Source organism: Prunus avium, chromosome 8, assembly GCF_965620075.1.
Source record: "Prunus avium chromosome 8, drPruAviu1.hap1.1, whole genome shotgun sequence".
NCBI lineage: Eukaryota > Viridiplantae > Streptophyta > Magnoliopsida > Rosales > Rosaceae > Prunus > Prunus avium.
In genome coordinates this window covers 8,666,156-8,682,197 of record NC_142291.1, presented here as the reverse complement: position 1 = coordinate 8,682,197, position 16,042 = coordinate 8,666,156, and the positions used below count along the sequence as shown (strand labels likewise).

Below are 16,042 nucleotides of genomic sequence, written 5' to 3'. Positions count from 1 at the left end.
GGATATTTAATGTCGAGTAATTTTGGCATATTGAGGGAACCAAATCCACCAATCTTATATGGATTTTTAAATCAGTTTTTTCTCCACCCTTAGATTTGATCGAATGGTGGGTGACCACAAATTTCTTGGACTCTTCTTGGACCATAGAGTCCAGGAGAACGAAACTGTTGGTTTTATTAATTGAATCCGCTATAGTGTCTTCTATGTTAGGAATTTGTGTATTATCAATGATTTTGATAAGCGGAAAAGGGAAGACCCAATTAAAAGTCCAATATAATATTATGGACATTGCCTACTATCGATCTCAGTAAAATAGGACATTTTTAAGATGCTCTTCCATACTAGTGAATTTGTAGGTTTTGCATTTACTTCGAAAAAAATAAGAATTTTGAAGATACTTTTTATACATAAGTTGTACCCATCAACTAACCAAACAAAGAAATAAAAGTTAAATAAATAATAAAGACTCGGGTCGCTCTCTCGCTCTACGAGAAGAGTCGTTCGTTAGCCATGGAAGGTTTTAATGAGACTACGTTTTACGTGCAGATCCTATTGTAATGTTCTTGGAATATTGATGGATTTTCTCTTCTCAAAAAAAGTTGTACCCATCAATTATCAGGTTGTGAAATAATTTTCCATCCCAATTTAGCCATCGAGGCATTGTTTACTAATTGTAGCTTCCTTGCCCATCAAGTTCTTTTGGTTTACAGATAATATTCCAGGCAGTAGGCGGAATTTCAGAAGATGTGCCCCATAAAAAGTTCATTGCTAAGGATTCAATTGTATGTATAACATTCTTAGAACAAGGAAAGCAATGCCATTAGATATTGGGGCATACTTAGAATTTGAGATTTAATTAAGATTAACTTACCTGCTCTAGACAATAAATTAGACTTCCAACTTGAAATTTTCTGGGTTACTTTTGTAAGTAATTCTTGTCTCCATTTAACTATGTTAGGAATTCCCAAATATTTGCCTAAAGTACTTTTGTGAGGAATGTCTAATATACTAGTAATATGGTCCTTTATTCCTCTATCATCATGATAAGAAAAATAAAAAGTAGATTTATGTAGATTGAAAATAATTTAATAGCATTTTTTTTTTAGAGAACCTCTACGGAACGAGGATTATTTAATAGCATTTTAATATGAGAAGAGAAGCGTTAAGAGTTATTTAAATGTCGAATGAAAAGTTCTACACATAAGATGAACAGTTACGGAAAAAGCGGATCTCCTTGTCTTAATCCTCTAGAAGGTGTAATATTTTCATAAGGTTTACCATTGATTAAATTTGAATAAGAAACAGTTCTCTAATCATGTTAATCCAAGTTTGTTGAAAACCAAATTTCATAAGCAAGTAAAGAGATAATTCCAATTAATCCTATCATAATCATCTTGCATAACTAATTTAATTGTCATTCGAGGTTTTTTTAAACATTTTTTAGGAAAAGTGGATAGTATTTCATGTCCAATTAAGACACTATCATAAATTAAACTTCATTTGTAATACAAGGATCCAAATTTCAGTAAAATTTGAAAGGAGATTGAAAGGATTGGAATAATCTACTCGAAATCTTTTATGTTAATAAAATTTTGAGATTTTCTACTTAAACCCCGCACTTCTCTTTGTTTACCCCAATACTTAAATTATTAAGCTATTAGTTTTATTATTGTGTAAAAGACAAAAAAGGTCATTCAACTTAATATTTAACCCTAGTACATCTATCTATACACACACCCCACCACTCTTCATATTAACTTAATATTTAACCCTAGTGCTTCCGGTTGATGGCTGATTGCCTCTTTCATGATCTTTTCTATAGGTAGAACTACTGTGAGGGGTCTAAACTTTGACAGGACAATCACTTCATTATCAGAAAGCAAATCCTTCTCCTTTGAAGCATATGTTAACAAGTTCATAAGATCAGTACATTTGGAATTTTTTACCCATATTTGAAGAAATAGATTTAGAATAACAGAGGGGATAGAATGATATTCATGATTAAACACATCCCATGTAAATTTATTTGGAGAGCAGCATAGGTGAACCATCCATTGTGGTTTAACTATCACAAACAAAATGAGAGATGTTCATCAAGTGACAAGACAAACTAAATCCAACTGCAAACACATTGCAGATCCAACATAACAACTCGGCTCTGTTGTTTGAAATAAGCAGGAGGACACATTACTTAAATTACTCCAAACCATTACCATACTAGGAACAAGATACATAGGTATGAGGGTGTTACGACAGTGACAAATTTATTCTAGAAAGAAGTGGAAGAAAAAGCCTTACATTGTCAGCTACCATAACCTCTTTGAGAGAGATTCATCTCATATTGCTCCACATTCAGGTTTCAGAACTCACAAAGCATTTGTACATCTTCTACAGAAATGTTGTGTATTGAGTCAAAATATACATTGATACGGATAAACATGTAGAAAGTGAGTAGCGAAAGCATACAATCTCAAAATTCAAAGATCATCAGTTAACCCTTGTGAGGGATTGGATTACAGAATTTCCAATGTCATATCAGCTTGATGAGCTTAAAGACTTCCTAAGGTTCCGAAGGATGCTCCACATGAATGTGGATTTAATGAAGAGGATAATACCAGTGATAATTGCATATTTGAGACTAAGGTTCACCATCAAATTTACTAGAAGCCCAGCCAATACAACACCAAAGAAATTTGCAGACACTGCTGCCCAGAATGGCATATCAAGAATGGAAGCTATGATGGCTCCTGTCCATGCTCGTGTTCCAGGGAAAGGCACAGCCACAAACAGCATCAGACCAAGCCATTGGAACTCCTCTAAAGGGCCAGCTTTCTCCTTGGCTCTCACAAACAGTATGTCAAGGAACCGAGCTGCGGTCTTGTTCTTTCTAGCAAGGAAAGATGCAAATCTCTTCAAGTAAAGTATGATGAAGGGCACAGGAACCATGTTCCTACAGATACATAGTCCTATTGCTAATGTTGTGGTCATTGGTAGTTTTCACTATCATCATAAAGCAAAACCAAACAAACTACAATTTCCCATATGATCTAATCACATGATAAAAACAGTCTTGTTAAAACAACAAAATCTCATGTATACTACAAATATTGTTTAATGATTTAAGTATTGGAGTGAAGAAAGAAAAGTGTGGGGTTTAAATAGAAAAACTCTTTTATTTCTTCTTTTTTCAGCTTGGGGTGTATTTAAGGGTAGTTTGGGAAGATAGTGGAGTTTTCTTAGAAATTGTGAAAATTTAAATTAGAAGTTGGGGTGAACAAAGAGAAGTGTGGGGTTTAAATAGAAAATCTCTAAAATTTTGAGCAATTTTCTTTAATTTTTGTGATGAGGTTTTTATTTTTTCTATTTGTGGCTTCTGCATGAAAATATTTAGTGTTAAGATCTCCTAATTTTAGCCGGCTAATTCTAGCTCTTTGAGCCCAGTAGGTTTCTTCTTGTAATCTGTGTTTTATTTCCTTTAATTCTTCCATTTTCCAGTATAGGGAGGATTTGTTATTTCGATTCCATTGCATTAAAACAAATCTTAAATCACCAAGATTTCCTAAAAGGTCATGTATAGGATTAGCATTTGGGTATTGTTGATTATAAAATCCTGTGTTTAATTTGGCCCAAATTCTAGTATTGTGCATTTGATTATTATGCCAAGTAAAGAATCATCCAGAGGAAGGGACCACTTTCAAAGCTGTAACATTAATAAACCCAAAAGGGCAGGAAAAACACAACTAGAACAGCAAGAGAAACAAATACAAAAGGGGGAGAATCCACTAGAACCAAGCTCCGGAATAGCTAAAGGACCAGAACCCCTAACGAGAATGAAAACTAAAGTCTAAAATAAGGAGAAGTGGCATTTTCCAAACAATTCCACAAAACACAAACTATCAAATTTATACAACCCAATGGAAGGCAAGTGCTAAGCTTGATGTGCTATGCACATGTTGCCCGACATGTGCATTAGCACGTCAAGCTTCGCACTTGCCTTCCAAAGAATCTTGAGCAGCTACAGATTGCCAATTTCACTGTCAGTTGGTGGCAAAAGCAACCTTAGAGAATCCTGAATGACACAACAATCATTGAGAATTAAGAAACGCACGATATGGAAGAAACCCAACAACAAGAAGCAAAGCGATAAGTAAACATTAAAATGGAACAGAAGAGAACATGTAGAGAGATTCTGATTTTTTGAAATCATATAGAACTACCAGATCGTTGTTCTCCTCAACAGCAAGATCCGCCTGCGTACGAGGCAGATCGTTGTACTTCTCAACAGCCAGCTCTGTACGCTCCATGAATATAGAGAAGATGGAGGTGACGGCGGTGCTTGGCTTAGTTAGGGTTCTTAAAAGAGGAGACGAACAGAAAAGAAGGAGAAAATGTCGGCTCTTAAATATATAGTTTTTTTTTAAAGTTTTGATGCATCTAAATACGTTGTTTATGCAAATAGAAAACAAGTAGCATTTGTACTACAGTGGATTCATAAAGAAAGTCATAGTTGTTGGAGGTTAGGCTTTCGATACTAACTGCTAGCGCCCAATTTCTGAATTTTTTTAAATAAATAAAAAAATCTTGGACACAGTTTTGGGGATATCTCCAAATGATAGATTGTTTGTTTCTCAAGTTCATCGTGTGGAGCATTCTCATATTCTCAAACTTCGCCAAAATAGACCGAGTCAGTTTGTTGTAACTAAGATCCAAAGTGAGTGGAAGGCTTAAGAATCGATTGTATTTCGATTTACTTTTAAAATTGGAAATGTTTAAGAAGGGTCTTCAATTTCGATTTGACCATAAAGGAGTCTTTGTAGATATTCGTGGACTATAACTTACTAGCCTCTCTGCACGTACTTTCACGCTTGCGAGAGGCTTTTTGTTTTAAAAAAATTTAAAAAAAATAATGAGTAGTTGTGTTTCATAAAAATAGAATCCATTATCTTATTTTTCTTTTAATATGAAAAAGTGTAAATTTTTCATATTATCCCCATTTAATTAATAATTTCAATTCTTAATGTTTGCATTAACCAAGGGCATTTTCTGGTATTTTGAATGTTTTACCATTCTCTGCTTTTTGCTTTATATATATATATATGTTCTATGGCAACCTGTTTGTACCATATTTGGAAAATGGGCCAAAAATGGTTTGATTCTCATAAAAGATTTATTAAGCCCATGCCCAATATCTTTCAATATCTTTTGTTTAGAAAAGACAAAAGAACCTTTTTGATTTTGAGCCAACAGTGGGTAAAAATTTAGTACAGGCCCGCAGTGCTACCTTAACTTTGATCCACACTAAAGTTAAGAAATTGGTAACCGTTACACATCGACCCACGTGAGGGTCTAAAGAAGGATTGTCACCATTAATGGCGACTTGACAGTCTTCTCTCCCAACAAGAAAGGCGAACTGGATAATAGCCGCCATGATTGGAAGAAACCGATTATCAACTGAATTTCCAGTTATAAAGGACTCAAGTTAGAAAAACATCTCATGTGACTAGCAGTTTTGTCCAAGATGTTCTGTCCTCTCACCTATAAATCGGTTCAAAAAGACATATCAACAGCTGACTTTGGATAGCAGCCAAATATCCTTTTTCAGCTTTCATCATTGGGAATTCTTGCCTATAAATATAGACCCTCCGCAACAGCAGAAAGGAACTTGGATAATCTGAAGAACTTGAAAAGTAAAATCTTAGACTATGAATTGAAAGGTACAGGATAAAAAGATAGATTTTGTGTGTTCAGTTGGAGGTCCTTTTCTCTTCTTCTGACGACCAATTTATAGAGCTTCCTTCAGCTCATGGGTTTGGCCATTAAATGGCCTCAACTAACTTTCATTGAAAATTCTCCCGATGTTAATGCCTTCCGGAGCTCTAGGCATGAACTACCCGATGTCTTGGAAATCTTCCCAATATTAATGCTTTCCGGAGCTCTAGGCATGAACTACCCGATGTCTTGGAAATCTTCCAAATATTAATGCCTTCCTGTCTTTAAACTCCGCTACTTGAAGGAAAACTTTTGCTGGAACTTCTGAACACTTCTTGGATCGAGCTACTCTGACATTTTTTACATTGAGGAACATTTCTTACAACCGAGGATTTTTTATGCAATCCGAGGACCTTTGGCTCAACAGAGGATTTTTTTTATGTAGTCTGAGGATCTTTGGCTCGACAAAGGATTTTTCCACTCAACCGTGGATCTTTAAGTTCGTCCGCGGATCTCTCATTCCAACCAAGGATCTTTATTTATAACACATATACATATGATAGTTTTTGTTGGCCAAAAATTCAAACCGTGGGTGGGTGGGTCTAATTATACCAATCATGACATATATATATATATATATACTAGCCTCTCTGCACGCACTTCCGTGCCTGCGAGAGGCTTTTTTTAAAAAAGTTTAAATTTATTTTAGAATTAAAAAAGATAATGGGTAGTTGTGTTTCATAAAAATAGGATCCATTATCTGATTTTTCTTTTAATTTTAATTTTTTTAAATATGAAAAAGTGTGAATTTACCATATTATCCTCATTTAATTATAATTTCAATTCTTAATGTTTGCATTACCCAAGGGCATTTTCTGGTATTTTGAATGTTTCACCATTCTCTGCCTTTTGCTTTATATATATAAAGTGACTCTAATCATGCAAACACTAAAGCAAAGCTTTAGCCCATCTTCCCCCCATCTTCCCGACACTTTCTCCCCAAATATTATATACTTAGTTTTATATTAAAAAGGGTTTGATCAAGTTGCAACCCTTCACCTTGTTTAGCATCTTTTCTCTTCTTTTGCAGAGAATTCCTACGCCCCATTCATCAACTGCATCTGCTCAACTCCAACTTCCCCATAGCCAACCCTGTGTGTGAGCTCCTCCATAGCCAATTAATCCATCAACAGGTAACTCACTATAATATGCCAAATTCTTTATCATATTTAAATTTAGACTGATAACAACAGGCCAATTGATGGCCTTTGAATCATTCTCAGATTTTAATGCATTTTTTCCTCTCACATATATAGCCATGGTCTGCATATATATATATAGGGAACTTCTCCATTGCGAACTCAAAAGATGCGGACTGGTTACGGATTTCTGTTTTTGACCGTGGGATGATTTCAACGCTTCAGATTGGAATTTTTTTTTTCTTATTTCTTCCTCTCCCCGATTTTAGTCTTCTCTCTCTCCTCTTTCTTTTTTTATTTCCTTTCCTTCTATCTCTCTCTTTTTTCTTCTTCTTTCTCTCTTGCTTTTCTTCTTCTTTCTTCTTTCTCTCCCCAAGTTCACTCTTCTCTCTCTCACTCTCTTTCTTTTTTTCTTCTTCCTCTTGTCATGGGTGATTTTTTTCTTCTTCTCTCAGCTGGAAAACTAGGCGTTTCCCCTTCTCTCTCTCTCCTCTCTCTTTCATTTTTTCTTCTTCATTTTTTGAGAATGATTTGGCTACAATGTGCTGGGATTGGCTTGGGGCAAAAAATTGTCTCGACGTTGGCTTCTATTGGCCTCTTCTTCTACCTTTGTTCAATTTTTATTTTTATTTTGGTAAAAAAATTGAAGAAAAAGATAACAAAAAAAACCCACAGACGCAGACCCATTCACTCCCCCCATCCCCTCTGTTATTTCTCCCCCGTGGCATGAAGAAAAAAGATAACAAAAAAACTCCACTGTAATAATGTATTTGCCCTCTTTTGTAATAGTTGACCACTGCTAGGAAAGAAGAAAAAGGGGAGAGAGAGAGAGAGAGAGGATAGGGAAACGCAGGAAAAAAAAAAAAAGAAACGGAGAGAGAAGAGATAAGGAATAAAGGGAAAGGGCAGATTCTTGAAGCTGAAGTCTGGGGCTTTTTTTTTTGGGGCTTCAGCTGGCTATTGACAAGGGTATTCGCGAGCTCATTGTTGAAATGGATGCGGCCACAACTGTCCAGCTTGTTGTTGTGTAGATTTCAGCTGCACCAAAATGGATTCAGCTGCATCCTCAACTTGTGATACTCGCAAGTGCACGAACCGTTGGTAGTTTAGCGTATGTAAGTGCGAGGTCGATTCCACAGGGATTGGTGATTGAATGATCCAATTTAGTTTCCCTACACAAAATAGAAACAAAAACAAAGAACATAAAACAAGGAAGAAAGAAATAAGTAACTCAAGCAAATAAGTTCCCAAGTTCAATTTAGATTAATGGATTGATTCTAGCTAAAGTATGATTAAGCCATGGTGTGTGGTCATAACCTTGTGTTCCTAATTCCCTAATTTGATCATTTGTTGTCTAACCTAAAACTAAGCATTAGGAACCCATTAAGCATAGAAGAACATTTTAAACAACCAAGTATGTATCTAATCCCTGTTGTCGAATGTCCATACATACTCTTCCTATTCATAGTTCAATTCGAATTAAAGCATGGTGTATACTCTTAATTCAAACCAAGATAGCTAACATGCAAGCCTAAATGGTGATCAATCATTCAAACTAGCATATTAACTTATAAGCATAATGAATAAGAACAAAAACCATAATTGAAACTTGGAAACTAATTCAACTTGAAAACTTAAGAAAAGAATTTACATAACAAAGAAAAATAAATTACAACTAAGAAGCAAAAGGAAAGCTAGAATTGAGAACTAGAAAGCAAAATTAAGAGAATTTGAGGGAGAGAAGGGAAGGGAGCTCTAGAGAAGTGTTTGAGAGCTCCCCCCCTTGGGGTGTGTTTACAAGCTTGGGAAACCTCACTATATATAGGCCTAAGGAAGCTGAAAATCTGAATTAAGTATGGCTAATGCATACAACACTTGTTTTATAAAATCTGAAATGGTTGATGCACTTCACTAATGCATACAACACTTCCATTATAAAATCTGAAATGGTTGATGCACTTCACTAATAAATCCCACCAGCAGCCCTAGCTCATCTTCATGTCACCATGACCAAGCTTCCAACCAGAAATAATAGCTCATCCTGAGGTCAGCATGACCAGCAACTTCAAGGGCTTACGAATTGGGCTTCCCTTAAGCAAATTAAGACTTTAAGCACTCAAACCTGAAGTTCAGAATGTCTTCTTTCCAGCCATATATCATTTGGGCCAATCCAAGGTCGGAGGAGGAAGTTAAGGCCAAAACAAATTGCTAACTCATTTTGCGCGCTGATAAAATCCATCCTGAGCATGGCTCTGTGTTTGCTAGGTAACAGACTGCATATTTATCCAATGGGGCTGAATTTTGGATATGTTATAGTACACACCCATTGGAACAACTTTCATGAAGAATGTGGCCTCATCCGAGCTATGTAGGTTGCTGAAACAAAGCTTGCAATATGACCTACGAAACTGAGCTGGCAGGGGACTGTAGCCAAAATTGAGTTTGTCTTTAAGCTCTTCATCCATTCATCGAAATTAGGCCCTAACATGCATGGATTGCATCATTTACTATCCAAAGCCCTCATTATTACCTAAAGCTCAATGAACTGAAAGATAAACACAAAAAGGATTAAAAGCACAAGTTTAACTCAAAAACATAACCAAATCATAAGCTAGAAGGGTACAAAATGATATGTAAATATGCACCGATCACTTGTGCAGAAACAAGAGGAAGAAAAGCAAGAGAGAAAGAAGAAGAAAAAAGAGAGAGATAGAAGGAAAGGAAATAAAAAAAGAAAGAGGAGAGAGAGAAGACTAAAATCTGGGAGAGGAAAAAAGAAGAAAAAAAAAATCCAATCTGAAGCGTTGAAATCATCCCACGTTCAAAAACAGAAATCCGTAACCAGTCCGCATCTTCTGAGTTCGCAATGGAGAAGTTCCCTATATATATATATATGTGCAGACCATAAATGGCGAGGGAATTTGCTGAAGATGACTCAAAGGCCATCAATTGGCCTATTGCTATTTGTTTAAGTTATATATATATATACAAGTTTTCTATATATATATATATATATATATATATATATATATATATATATATATATATATATATACAGACCATAAATGGCGAGGGAATTTGCTGAAGATGACTCAAAGGCCATCAATTGGCCTATTGCTATTTGTTTAAGTTATATATATATATGAATGAATTCTGCCATGCCATGCAAACATTGCCCCTTCCAGAAAAGTAAACTCAAAGTACTCATTCTATTCAGAGAGCAAATTCAATGAATTGGTCTGGGTGTTTCCCAATGTTGTGTAAAACCACAGTGGTCAGAGCCTACTAACTTGTGCCTTTTGCATGCTGAGTGCCGCATGGACCAAATATTTGAATATGTTGTGGCTCAAAACCAATGACAATATTATATTGTTGAAAGCATTCTTACGGGTTGTAATTAATTGATGTGAATTTTTCAACCACACTCAAACAACATCATATTAATACGTTTAATATAGAATCAATTCCATAGGATTCAGATGGATCAAGAATATGAATTTCATGAACGGAACTCAAATGAATTGAGGAAGTGGATGGTTGGGTTTTTTGAAAAAATTCTTCTAATTTTTCTAAAACATATAAACCAAAGTTCTTGAAAATTATTTTCCAAAAATCCTTTGAAACTCTGGTTCAGAAATTCCTTTGAAAACAAAGTTTCCTCTGATACAATTTTTCAGTCACGCCCCAAAATCGGGACACGTGACAGTGCGTGTACCTTGAGGATCCCGAAAATATAACACCTAAGTCCGAGGATTATACTCCAAAGATTCCCAAAATACACTAAGCCTTTTTAATTTAAATAAAACATGTTGGATCAGAGTTGTTAATAACAGCGGAAAAATGAGTAAAACATTATATAAACTTTATTGATGATAAACCAACCCTAGAGGTCAAGGAAGTGCATCATCAATAAAGATTATATAATGTTTTATTCATTTTTTAGGTTGTTTTTAACATTACCAGAAAAGCATGGGAAGCCAATGTCGGTAATAATAATGGGTGCACTTGGAAGCGGCAAGTCCACCTTCTGTGAACATGTCATGCGCTCCTTAATCCGTTGGGTTTAGTGGCGGAGCCAGAATTTCATGGGCAACCCTCTTACAAAATATTTATAAAAGAAATTCAAATTCACAATACATTCCAAAGTAACCAAAATGACTAAAACATCATACATAATATATATAATGAAATCTTTACACTTTTCTTCTTCTTTGGGTAATCTATAAATTAATCGAAACATCCATTGAACTCAATAGAGAATAATTCAAATTTTCACAAACCCTAACAAACCATTTTTTTTTTGTTCAATGTAATTCTATTCAAATAAAATGAAAAGGATTACAAGAGGTGAAGGAAAACCGAAACACTAGCAAAACAAACAAACAAACAAAGGGCCAAACAGTAAAGTACATAACAGACAGAGAAGGCCCAAAAACAAAAGCCCAAACTGAAAAACAGAAAACCCTAGATCTGAGCAAAAGCCACAGTCGCGCCACCCAAAGACCACCTGCTGCAACACCATCGCAAATCCGCAATCACCGAGAAAGAGTAACTGGTAACAACACATACCAAAGGTCCAGGCGGAAGATGGGGGGAAACTAGCCACCCGCACAAAACGTGCTCCCATAATCCAAGGGACAAGACTCACAAGAGTTTTAAACGCATCCCCACACCACAGATAGATGCCGCCACCGAAAGAGATCGACGGAAGTTGTACCAGCAGAGCCAAGGAGCAAAGGGTGGTGATTGAGAACCAACAATGAAGGGTAGCCGCTGGCCAAAGGAGAGAGAACTGTAGAGGGGATAAAAGACTCATATATGAGACATAGCTCCGAGAAAATGCAATCATGGGGAGTGGGAGGAGCTGACGACTCACAAGTAGGGGAGGAAGCAAAGATGAGAAGACAAGAAACACAAACAAACAGAAAAAGTAAAAAACTCTCACTGAGGAGAGGATGAACTCTCACAAGGGAGAGAGGAGACTCTCACAGAGAAGAGAGAGGAAAGTAGGGACTTGTCACTTGTACAAAGAGAAACCAGGGGAGGAAGTGAGGAGGAACCAAGACCTCCTCCCCAAGTGCGGTGCCAAAGGGTGTTTTTTCTCTCAGAGAAGAGAGAGAGGTTTTTCTCACCCTAACAAACCATAGGCAAAGAGAAAACAATAAATAAAAAAAATAAAAAAAAGAAGAAGAGAAATTAACAATCTTAATTAAGGGAGTGAACCCAATTGAAACTTGATAATTTGGCAACAACAAAAAAAATTAAATTAAATTAACTTGATAATATATTATATGGAGAATAAGAGAATAAATACCCACAAATCTAGAGAAATGGGTGAAAATGACTATTAGATTTGAAGGACTTGTGTAAAAAATAATAATATGTATACTAAAATTTTAGAATATTGATCTAAAACATGAAAAAAGATGTAAACTTGAAGAGAAAACATTAGAAATATTAGAAGTATTATAAAAGATATTAATATGTAATCTTTTTTAGGGGTAATTACATTTTTTGTTACTGGGGTTATGGTCGAATTTAAATTTGGTCATTAAAATTTTAATTTTTTGATTTTGGTTACTGAGGTTAGCTTCGTCAGCAAATCAAGTTGGCAATTAATTGGCATGTGTTGCGTGCATACAAGGGCATTATTGCCTTTTCCCCCACCCCATCTTTCTATCAACTCGGATCAAGTGAGAACACTAAAATGAGAATCTTATATAAGAATCAATCCCAACCATCTAAATTATCTGAACAGCTGAAGAGAAAAAGCAAGCTTACAATACAAATGGGTACGCTACACTTCCCCTTAGCCCCTGTGTCCTGCTGCGCGTTCTCAATCGCGCCTTTCTTTCTACTCGTGCCTTTATTTTTCAGAGTTTCTTGTTCCCAGATTCTCCTCTCAATACCATTTCCTGTTTTCCTTGGTCAGAATCGATACCTTTCTCCTTAGAACTCCCTCTCTCTTCCTCTGCCGTCTCAGTTTCCCTAATTCGATATGCATCTCTGTCTTGCTCTCTCAGCTTCTCTTTTGGTATATCTTTCATTTTTATGCAGACCTTGTACAAATAAAACCCCCTTTCTCTCTTACTTCCCTTTTTTCTTCTCTCTCTGCCCAAATACAAATACAACTCTAGCTTTAGAATTCTCAAAGCCATTGTCAATGGCGGTCTTAGAGACAGAGTGCTCGTTTGCAAAGTCTCGATCATCGTTGTCAGCCTCATCCAGCAGTTCTGACTACCTCTACGGTTACATCCGTTTTCCCACTTCCTATGACGTCATCTTCAGCAAGTTCACCTATATCTCATTGATCAAGCTCTTCTTATTTAATTGTCAACATCCTTAAATCTAAACATGTTTTTGTCAACCTAAAAATTTCTGCGGCTGAAATGGGTGAATGATGGGTTTATAGTTTAGGGTATAGATTTGTTGAAATTTATTTATTAATCCATTTTGGGAATTTTAATGGGATCCTTACAAATCAATGGTGTTCATGGTGGATTTGGGTTAATTTGGGGGTTTAAGGGTTCAAATCTACGTAGGACGTGGAAATAGTCTTTTCTACCTTAATCGCTTTTGGGTTATTATGCCGATGGTGCTTACCACAGTCTTGCTCTTGTTGGTGAGTTTTAGCTTGTAGTCAAATTTTGATGTTTTTACTAGTAATTGGGTTCTCAAAAAAGTGAAAATTCCATTATGAAATGGGCATTTAGAATTGTTCAAATGATTGTTGTGAGTTTATTCAGTCTTTGATTTTTAGATGGTATGTTGGTGTTGCACAAAGATAAGGATTTATTCTTGTATGTTTGGAAATTTCAGTGCTTTGGAAAATGTTGTATTTGTTCAGAACCATAAACTATGACCTTGTTTTATTGTTGATTTTCTTGTTGAAGTAACTTTTCATGTTTTTGGTTCTCACATTGCAGAACTCTAATGTTAGTTGATAATTCATTTGGAAAGCTTCTTAATCATCTCCTAATAGAAATTTTCATTCGAGTTACTGTCTCAGAGTGGGCACAAATATCTTCTGTCAAAAAACAGTGGGCCAATCTGTTTGTGGAGAATGCTTGTAGCAAGCTGCTCTTGCTACAACATATCCTTTGGCTAACCAAGCTCAAAGGTGGCTTGGACCTATCCCTCGAGGGTTGAGCAAGAGGTAGCATAACATTTCTCCTTGCGATGGTCATTTCTTTTTTCTTGCTTTCTATCCATTTCTAACTTTCCAATTTCTCTTATCTCTTTTAATAATTACTTTCTTCTGAGTTTTTATGTTATGTTGTTCTGGATTTCTAGTGAAGAATCCCCTTTCCCATCCTAAGCAGATAGTTGTGACTCTCCCCTAAGATCCACCTTACAATCTTGGTTCCAAATCAATGCAGAAAAAACAACTTAGACTTACAAGTGCAAGGATATCTTTTACAGTAGCTGTTGGTCTGGTGCATGTGCTTCACTTCAAAATCCATGCATTATATTTTGCTAAGCTATTGACAATTTTCTCAGGAGATTTGCAGCTTTATATGTATGTTCTAACTTTACTTGTGTGATGGCAAATGATGGATCAGTTTGGTGCTGGGGTTACAACATATGTATCCTTCACTATAGGGTTATATATGTGCTTTTTAATTCTCCACAATGAAAGAATTTAGTTATGGAAAGTGCATCCCTAGTTCTTTGTGTTTGCTCCTTGTTTATGTTGTTTACATTCTTAACTGTTGAATGGATGGCCAACCTTGTGTAAATGGAGAAAATTTTATGATGCCCTACTTATTGGAATGGTTCCTTGAGGTGTAATCTGTGACAAAGAGTGAAGTGCCATTACAGGTATGGAAAGAATTGTTTCGCTGCTGCATTAAATACCTGATGAAGATAAGGGCCTTATGTTTTGGTTTTTTTGTTGTTGCCAAAGCTGTCTACATCAGATTTGTTCTTTTAAAGCTGGAGGAATGATGTCTCTAGCCATTGATAATAATCTTGGTGGCCTTTAGATGTGGGGTAATTCCCACTTCTTAACCAATTCTACATTATATGTGAACCCACTATTGTTATATCATCTCTACAATTAATTTTAAAAAAGATAAACCCCAAAGATGTAGAAAGTGTCACAAGAAGCTTTTAGATTTTTTTTTCTTTTTTTTTAAATGTATTTTTCTGCTATTTAATGAATTATTATGATTTTTGGAAGTTAAATAATTCAAAAATAGTAATAAACGGAAGAGAATGACAAGTGGCAGCACTTGAATGGTGCTTTGTTAGTGCTTCTGACAGGTGTCATTCTTGTGAGCGACAGGTGTCATTCTTGTGAGCGGCATGTGTCATTAGAGTTTCAATTTTATGTGTTAACCTTAAAAATTTCCCAAATTTTTTTTATAAAAAGTCATAAATACACCGAGAATTTCTACAAACTCGTTGCAACATTATCTTCAACTAGGGATCGTAAAAATCTAAATTTGAAGTAATAATTAGAGGAAGTGTAATGATCTTCAACTTAGTGTATCATGCTTGTTGCGTATTTTAGGCTATCTATGAGGATAATGGGTCATTTATGTATCATCATGCACCATACGGCACATATGCAACATCTCTCTTGAATTTACTTTTGAATATCAGCTTTGTTCTTTATATTTATTTTTTAATGCCCCTTCCAATTTGGTTTAAAATTCAGGACCTTGATAAACCACCTCTTACATGAGAAACTTTTTTCTATCCTGGCATTATTGTGTATCATTCTTATTGCATATTTCAGGCTGTCTATGGGGTTAATGGATCATTTATATATCATCATGGATATGGTTATGCACCCTACGACACATATGCCACATCTCTGTTAATGATACTTTTGAATGTCAATGTCCCTTCCAATTTTGTTTAAAATTCAGGACCTTAAGAAACCCTTAATATAAAAGTAGGGAGGGGGAAGGGCCCGGACCACACTAGTTTGCCCTTGCTTGGGTTCGCGTTTGTCGGGTCTCGCTTTATGTCTTCCGAGCACAATGTGTTCGACAAAATGCCTCAGTGTGTTTCGAATTACTATTTTCAAAATTTGATACGATACACATGATTTGCCTCAATTTGTTTCGAATTACAAATTAAAAACTTTACAGAACACCCCTTTCAGAAATCATATATTTAAACAG

At 35.6% G+C, this 16,042-nt stretch overlaps 1 protein-coding gene across 1 annotated transcript; it reads right to left on the bottom strand.

The window, feature by feature from the left end:
- Nucleotides 1-2,535: 2,535 nt before the first annotated feature.
- On the bottom strand, nt 2,536-2,988 carry LOC110769318 (uncharacterized). The gene has a single exon (XM_021973271.2). The coding sequence runs from the start codon at nt 2,986-2,988 to the stop codon at nt 2,536-2,538; it is 453 nt and encodes a 150-aa protein (XP_021828963.2).
- Nucleotides 2,989-16,042: the final 13,054 nt, after the last annotated feature.